Source organism: Acanthisitta chloris, unplaced genomic scaffold (genome assembly GCF_000695815.1).
Source record: "Acanthisitta chloris isolate BGI_N310 unplaced genomic scaffold, ASM69581v1 scaffold11478, whole genome shotgun sequence".
In the NCBI taxonomy this organism is placed as follows: Eukaryota; Metazoa; Chordata; class Aves; order Passeriformes; family Acanthisittidae; genus Acanthisitta; species Acanthisitta chloris.
The window spans coordinates 1-8,608 of record NW_008685376.1 but is presented as its reverse complement, the minus strand read 5'-3'; the positions used below and the strand labels follow the sequence as shown (position 1 = coordinate 8,608).

Genomic DNA, 8,608 nt, shown 5'->3' with positions numbered 1-8,608 from the left:
GGCTGTGCCCACACTGCCCTTCCCCACGGGCTGGCAGGCAGGGAGAGAGTCGTTGAGTATCCTGAGCTGTCAGAGACCCATAAGGATCATCAGTGCAACTTCTGGCCCTGCCCAGGACACCCCAACAATCCCACGCTGTGCCTGAAAGCATTGTCCAAACGCTCCTTGAGCTGTGTCAGGCTTGGAGCTGTGATCGCTGCCCTGGGCAGCTGTTCAGTGCTCGGCCACCCTCTGGGGGAAAGAGCCTTTTCCTGACATCCAGCCTAACCTTCCTCTGACACAGCTCCAGCTGTTCCCTCAGGTCCTGTCCCTGGTCACAGAGATCAGTGCTGCCCCTTTACTTCCCCTTTAACACCTTCTTAGCTGGAACTCTTGGTATTAAAAGTGAGAAGTGTGATTGAATTGGCCATGGAACAAATCCAGTGGATTTCCCCCTTTGGTACTGTGTGTCCTGAGAAGCTGTACAGTGTGGGTGAGCTGCTAGTGCTGTGTGTGCCCTGGAGCAGGGTGACACCAGGCTCTCTCCCCAGACCCCAAAGGCTGACATGTGCTCAAAGCTGGGGATGGACCTGAAGCGAACGATGCTGCTGCGCCTGGCACGGAGGGACCCTAAGCTGCATCCCGACGACCCAGCCAAGAGAGAGGCCATCTATGACAAGTACAAGGTGGGTGCCTGGCCTGCAGCTCCTGGCCTGCTGCCTGCAGTGGTGTTTGCTGATTGTCCAGGCTGACAGTGCCCTAATTGCCCTGTCACAGCACAAACTGGTGTTGGTGCTCCTGTGCTGCCGGATGTGAGTACAGGCAAAGCAAATAACAACATCATCAGCTTTTTCTTGCCTCTCTGTGGGCTCCTGATTTCTGTACTTTGATTTAGGAACACAAACCCTGTATTTTTGCTGTGATTGAGGTCAGTGAGGGTCTGCAGTAAGCACTGGAAGGAGTTGGCACTGTCCAAGCAGTGAGAATTTGTCCTGGTGCTGCAGGGAGGAGCTTCAGAGTGCCCATGTGGCTTTCAGTTTTGTGCAGCTGGTGGTGAGTGCCAGCCTGGAAACAGCACCAGCACCCACAATCCATGGAGTTGTGCTGAGGTACAGCCCCAGAACTATTCAAAGGAGAGGCACAGCAGTGGACACAACTGATCAGAGCAGCAGGACTCTCACTAAGGGAAAAGGAGAGAAGGGAAGTGGACTTGGGTTGCCAGAAATGAGGGAACAGCGCTTTAAAATTTGTCCATAGTAATGTTCCTACTGGATCACATGTTTGTGTGATTTGGGCGTAGAGAGGATTTGCATTTTGCTCACCTGCTCCTTCTTTTATCACAGGAATTTGTGATCCCAGAAGAGGAAGCTGAATGGGTTGGCTTGAGTTTAGAAGAAGCCATAGAAAAACAGAGGCTCCTGGAAAAAAAGGTGAGTTCCTGAGGCAGTGCTCAGCACTGAGGTGTCATGGGTGCATGGCCAGCTGATCTGAACAGCCTGAGCACTCCTGAGCCATAGAACCCTGTGGGGCTTCAGCTTCCTCATGGGATGTGTTCACCCATGTGTCCAGCACAGCTCTCATGGCAGGCAGTGTGAGGAGGAAGGGAAGATTTTCAGAAGGAAAGAAAGGGATCCCTGGGAGTTGCTGATGATTCTCATCTACTGTCAGAAGTGGGGAAGCTGTTGAATGTCCCACAGAGGTGCCTGAGGCAGGATTACAGAGCTGAGCAGCAGCTGTGGCTGGAGGAGTAGCATGGCAGGTTGCCTTGTTTAGCCCCTGAAAAAAGCCTGCTCACACCTCCCTCTGGGTTCACCTGTCAGCACTCCTGCAGCACTGGCTCCCTGGGCTCCCCCTTGCACTTCACCCCTTGCTGCTGCTCAGGTTCACTCCTTTTCAGTGGTGTATCCTCTGCTTTCTTGCAGGACCCAGTCCCACTCTTCAAGGTGTATGCTGAAGAGCTCGTCAACCAGCTGAAAGAACAGGCAGTGCAGAAGCAGTAGAAGGAGAGACCTTCGGAGCAACACCTCTGCTGTGGCTGGAGCAGTGAGGTTCAGCTCTGCTGACTGAACCACACTGCTGGGGAGAGACCACATGGAGAGCCTGCCCAGGAGCATGTTACACTTACTGAAGTCTAATGACAGCCTAAACTCAGTGAGGAACTGTTCCTGTGGGCTGAGGAAAGAGTTTCTGTGCTGTGGCCTCATGGTGTTCTTGTCAGACTGACTTAGTTTGGTTCTCCTGCCTGTACAAGCTGTGGCTGCTGTGGAGAGCTTCATCATGACATAAAATATGTATTTTTAGGAATACAAGTAAACTTTTCTCTGATACTTGTTGCTTGTTAGTGTGTTGTAGCAGGGACTGTGAGAGGCAGTGGTGGTGCAGCTTGGGTCAGTCCCCAGCCTTGTGCAGCAGAGATGGTTGTGCCCCTACAGTGTGACCCAAACCCCCTGAGCTCCCCAGCTGGGCCCTACAGCTCACCAAGCCCTGATTACAGTGCTGGTTCTGTTTGAAGTTGGTGACTTTTAAATCTTTTCTGTTACAAAAATGTAGTCAAAAGTGAGTGTTGAAGGCTTTGCTGCTGCCTGTCAACAAGGGACTGCAAAGCACTTATTATAATGACAGGCTGATGAACAGCACTGTGTGTCCCCAGTGTGGTCTGGAAGCTTTGTGGTCCTACAGTGGGTTTCTGGGTGGATCAAAAACAGCCTCTGCCATCATTCCCCTCAGCTCTGAGGTGATGGACAAGCACAGAGCTTGCAGGCTGGACCTCAGGTAAGCCTTGTCTCTGGACCATTGGTTGTCTCCAGAAGAGACTTCAGCTTAACCATGTCTTGGAATGGGATGTTCTCCCTCCCTGGCACATCAGGGCAAGAGCAGTGCCTGGGTTGGTGAGTCACAGGACTGATGAGAGAGAACCTGGGCTTTTAGAGCAGTATGTGGCTGGTCCCCTCTGCGCTGGAATGGAGCAGGACCACAGGGGCATGGAAATTGCCAGTGTCTTGAAGATTTGGGGAGAGGTGGTGCAGAGGCTGGGTAAGCACAGAGCCTCTGCAGGACTGTGCTGAGGCTTGGGGTGAGGGAGGTGGTTGAGGTGAATGCAGTCTAAATGTGGTGGTGTTTCATGAAGACTTTTGCACTGCTCTCAGGGCCCTGGCAGGGGTTGGAGCCCTCACGAGGGGTATTTGAGCCCCAAGGTGAGTGTGGCACAGCCCTGCAGCCCCTGACTGGTGGGCCTGGCTGGTCAGGGGCTGCCAGACCAGGGCTGTGTTGTCTCTGAGGAGGTACAGGAGGGACAGTTTGGGTGGCAAAAGCTGGGATGTTTCCAGCCTGCCTGTGTGTCCTGGCTCCAGCAAGTCCAGGTTCTCAGAGCAAACTGGCACAGAAGGTCACATTTGCCTAATTAATGATTGTGCAGCTAGGCCAGCACAATGACATTTGCTTATCTTCTCTCTGCTGCAACTGAGCTGAGTGGGAAGCTGCTGCCCGGCTCCTCGGGGACCCTGACACTCTGCCCTCGTTAGAGATAATTAGCTGGGACAAGCTCCTTGTTTGACAGCTCTGCTCATCATTAGGCTAGCACAGCTCATGCATTTTAATGCAGCTCTGAGCAAAGCTTCAGCCCGTGGCCCTGGCCTGGCCCCCCTCCATGGCTTCACTGGAACGTGCTGGCACAGCTCTGCCTCTCAGACCCAGCACACAGCCAGGCCAGAGCCTGCCTGGATCCTGCTCCCAGCCCCGTGGGGGTTCCTGGGTTCCTCAGAGCTCCTCAGCAGTGAGGAGGCTCCTTGGGATGGCTGAGGGGGCAATTAGCAGCTGGTGCTCTGTACCAGGTGTAGGAGGTTTTAGTTAGGTAGAACTGAGAGCTTTGGCTGCGTGTCCTCCCCACCTGCACGACTGGTACCTTGAGCCTGACTGTCCTTCTGTGCTGCTCACTGTGCAGCTGCAGGATCTGCTGCCTCAGGAAGGTTTGATAGGTCATGAGGGGTAGCAGGAGCATTTGGTCAGACCTGGGGGAGAGCTCCAGTTCTGGGAGCCAGGGCTGCTAAGCGGGGCACTGCAACAGTGCAGCAGGAGCTTCTCTGGGGGAAGCTATTGGAGATGTAGTGAATCCTGACTTGTGAGTTGGAGCCCTCTGTTCTCTCATGCTGCCTTCACTGAGAACCCTTCCCCTTGCTCCTTCCCCTACACCCCTGGTGGATGTGGCATGGAGCTTCCCCCGAGGATGTACTCCCATGGAGATACTCTGCTGCCTTGAGGAAAGCTGGAAACTGCAGACCAGGGGTGCTGCAGCCCCAGAGAGCAGATGTGGAGCATGAAGGGCTGTCTATCTGCTGGGCACAGTACCAAATGCCTTGAGGGGAGGGAGCCCCTGTGCAGCATTTGGAGTAGTTCAGGCTACAACCCCTGCTAGGTTACCTCAAGGAGGTGGAGGAATAGCTCAGGACCTGGTGTTAGACCTGTCCTGGTTTTACACTTGTGCATTTGCAGCACTGACTGCAGCCAGAGAGCTTGGCTCTGCTTGGGGGGTGGTTTTTACCTGTCTAGGTGGGCTCAGGCTGGTGGATAGCTGCTTCCTTCATTGCCCTGGCAAGGGAAATAGGAGAAGCTGGTAGTTTTCCATGACATGTTCCCAGGAAGCACAGATGCCACGAACCCATGGGTGCAAGGAGGGTACTGTCAGCTTGATGTTGCACATTCACCCCAGGCCAGGGGAAGGACCTGTCTGCCAAGCACAGCTCAGACCTGAGACTGCCTCAGGCATCTGCAAAGGTCACCAGCCTCTTGCTCCTGGCCCGAGGCCAGGCACAGCATGCAGGGCACCAGGAGAGTGCCCTGTACTGCAAATACCAACACCAGGCTGGGAGCAGAGAGCCTGCAGCTGGCAAGGATGTGACAGCCACCCCCAGACTGCCAGTGAGCCCTGCCTGGGGTCACCTTGGATTTGGCAGCCTAAGGCGAGGCTGAGGTAGCAGTGCTAGGAAGGGGGAACAGTGAAACCTGATGCAGTGGAAGGAAGGCAGTGCCAGGCTGGGAGGTGCACATGTGCCCATACCACCAGCACTGGGAAGTTAGAAGGTCAATTCAGGACTGAGGGATTCCTGTTTAATTCATTCCTCAGGTAATAAAAACATGCCATTCTCTTTAATAATCTCAGCAAGCCACAAATATGAAACTGCCCCTTGGAACATGAAATTGGGGCCCATGTGCCAGTTGTGGAGGGAGCTTGGTATGGAATCATTCCCAAACTAACTACTGCAAAATAGCAACATAGAGGAAAAGGTTAAGAGGGGAAAGCACAGAAACTTTCCAAGGCCTAGGTCAGGATGGCTGCACTAATCCTGCTGTTTAGCAGTAGCAGGACTTGGTGGTTCTGAATTCCAATGTTTGCTGGTACCTGGAATCATGTTTGGATTTGTCCTGTCTCACTTGTGATTCCTAGCAAGTTGTGGTCATGGATGTCAAAACCAGCTTGAGGTTAAGGCTCTGTTTCTCGACAAACATTTTCTTACCCATTTCCATTCATGAAATAATCTGCTTTTTCCTTGTAACTACCCAACAAACCCCTCTGTACTCAGAGGAATATTTGGGGAGCATTAGCTGAGCCAAACTGAGGATGCTGGACCTAGGGGCACGCAGAGCATGGATGGGTTTGTGGACATTGGCTGCAGGAGGAAGGGCTGGGGGTGGGAGAGGTGGCCGTGCCAGCTCTGGACTGGCCACAGGTGCCTTTGCCTTGCTGGACTCTGCCCTTCTGTGCATCTCCATTGCATGAATTTTCCAGGCAACCATCGCCATGGTAACGCTGGAAATGGTGCTGGTTCAGGCCAGTCAGAGCACTCTCAAACACAGAAAATGGCATTTCTGAGGTGGGAGCAGAGCTCTGCTCGCAGGGGCTCTGGGTACCTGGGCACGTGGCTGCTCACAGAAGGTCCTTGTACCCTGGTGCTCTCGGGGATGTGTTCCCCAAGATGGGGTGAAAGGTGGTGGAGGGAGCACGTGGGATGGGAGGAACTAGGCAAAAGGGAGCAGCACAAAGTGAGCTCTTCCAGCAGTGCCTTGGGTATGGACAGGGCTGGGATGGGCAGAGCTTATCCCTGGGGTGATCTCAGGGTCTGAGGGATGGGACAGCCATGTCATGGAGCTGCATCCTCACCAGATGTGTCAGAGTTGTGCTGCTGTTCACTTACCATCACATCCACATAAGAGCAGTCTGCTCACTGCTGTACAGTCATGCTGAGTGTTTCCTCATGGGCCTTTATAAAGACTGAACTCTGCTGTTTAACCCTCCAGACAGTCATGTAGGTGCTTTGGAGTAACTCCTGGCCAGCCCTCAGCTCACCCTGAGCAGCCAGAGGTCCTCAGCAAACCCAGGCACTCCCTTTTACCAGCCACGGGAGGAGCACTGGGCTATTTCAGAGCCCTTGGGTCTGTCCTGCCCTGCCCTGCCCCTTGCATTGCTGTGGGACACCTGCTTTGTGCTTCCACTGGGTATTTATTCCCATGGGGATAAGATACTCATTCCAAGGCATCTTAATTTCCTTGAGAGCCCTTGATCCCAACACCTTCTGCATGTGTTGTGAGACCCAGATGGACCTTCCTAGCTGAGTCTCACCTGCCCAGCAGGATGTGGGGTCACTCTGCCCCCATAGCCCATCACTCTCTGTGTGTCTGCTCCTTTTATTCCTGTGTCTGCTCCTTTTATTCCTTAAGATCTGTCCCTCCACTTCTGAGGCTGGTAGAGGTCCTGAGTTTGGCTAAATCCTTCCTGCTAAAAGCCACCTATGGATCTGGAAGGTTTCAAGGGGTGGAAAGTCTTTACTCCCAGATTGAAAATGCCTTGTTCCAGCTCTAGGAATGGGGCCTTGTCATGCTCTGCTCCCAGTGCAAGGCTTCACTATACCTGGAATTTTCTCCTCTTCTTCCACATCGAAATCTCTGTGCCTATTTGACATTGAGCTTCAAGTCTTGCTGTGAGGCTTTTCCTCTAGAAATCATTAGCTGCTGCTTTTTCTTTTTACAGCAGTTCTCTACCACTGTTTTAAAGCATGGGACCTGTGTGCCAGCACCAAAAACTGGGGGAAATCTTCTTGGATGCAGGTGCTGGGTTAGCAGTCTTCTGCCAGACAGGCAGCCCTGGGACGTGCAGAGCTACTGAAGTACAGAGGTGAGATGTCGCCAGTACCCAGACCTGCTTGTCCTGCTGTCTCCCCTCCTCTGTGAATGTTGTTACTGGTTTTTCCTTGGTTTTTGCATGATATGTTTCACTAAAAGGTGAATTAAGGCCTTTGCAGGGCTCTAGGGAAGTACTTTTGCTGGGGGGACTTTATGCAGCAAGGTGCAGGGCAGTGGGTCCCTTGTGGAGGGACAAGCAGGTCCTGGGTGGCAGGAGGGGACAGCAGTGCTGGGAGAGGAGGGTGGAGGGTGCCAAGAGCCTGACATGGGATCTGGGCAGTGGATGCATGTGGCTAAAGCTGTGCTGGCTCAGAGGCTTTGAGCCGCGGAGTTACCATGGGAACGGCTGGAGGATGCTCAGAGGGCAGCGCGGGCCCAGCCCCAGCGCAGGTGGGAGCTGCCCTTGCTGGGAGCCCTGCAGGTACCTGGGGAGGTATCAGCTTGTGTTCAGAGAAAGGAAAGGATCCCCTTTCAGCCAAGCCCCAAAGCACTTCACAGAGACGCTGCCTTTGTGAGTGGGAGAGCAGTTCCAGGCAAGACCAGAGTCTCCCTAAGACCCTTTTTTCCTCATATTCCTGGAATTGCTGTTTGGTACCACCTATGACTAGTGGGGACAGAAGCAACCTACGTGTCCCCTATGGGTGTTCCTTCTGGGGAGGCTGGGCGGGGAGCCTTTTTGCTGTTCTCTGGCTGGACCTGCCTCTCCCCTGGACATGAGCATGAACCCTGCTCCACGCTCATGGGTCTGGTGACAAGGCCTGTGATTATCTCTCTGTCCATCATTGATAACATCCTCCAGGAGTAATGAGAGGCTCTGTGCCTCGCAGACACAGCAGGGAAGGGCAGCCTGGCAGAGAAGATGCTCCAGCATAGGATGAGCAGGGCCAGAGGTGAAGGTACGGCTGCCCCATCCTGGCCAGCACTGCCAGCAGGTCCCACAGGACTGGGAAAGTGCTGGCTGAGCCAGGCAGGGCTGGTTCCCTGGCAGAAATCCCATATGTTGTGAACACAAATAGCTAATGGCAGCAGTGGGGAAGGAGGAAAGAGGCAATGGAGGACTGTTCGGCCCCATCCTGGCTCTTGGGATGAACCTGTGTGGAATTCCCATGAGATGCAGAAGAAGTGGCTGGTAGGATGCTGTGCATCCACACCCAGTTCCACTCCTTGGAGGACAAGGATGATGTGAGGGCTGATGGTGATGAGGTGTGATGGTGTGGGAAAGCCCTGGCGTTGAGGCATTGTGTGGTGGGAGCGATGGGAAAGGTTGGCCATGGGAGGCACCGCTTACTGCAACAGCCTTCAAAGAGTTTCCTTAAGTGTAGCTGCTCTTTAGAGCTTCTTCCTCCAAGACAAAAAAAAAAGTAGGGAAAACAGGAGCTGAGGAAGAGCAATCTCTGGGTGTGGGATGAAAGCGGCCTGTCTTGACTATTTACCCAGCAATTATAAGTAAATCGGT

The 8,608-nt window shown here is 53.6% G+C and overlaps 1 protein-coding gene across 1 annotated transcript in view; it reads left to right on the top strand.

The window, feature by feature from the left end:
* The window catches only part of MRPL28 (mitochondrial ribosomal protein L28), a 2,215-nt gene extending 211 nt beyond the window's left edge, over window positions 1-2,004 (top strand). The window contains exons 2-4 of the mRNA XM_009079744.1: window positions 531-665; window positions 1,323-1,409; window positions 1,902-2,004. Of these exons, the coding sequence (XP_009077992.1) occupies window positions 531-665; window positions 1,323-1,409; window positions 1,902-1,979 (300 nt within the window). The 3' untranslated portion in view covers window positions 1,980-2,004. The remainder of the gene's footprint in view (window positions 1-530; window positions 666-1,322; window positions 1,410-1,901) is intronic.
* The last annotated feature ends 6,604 nt before the right edge of the window (window positions 2,005-8,608 follow it).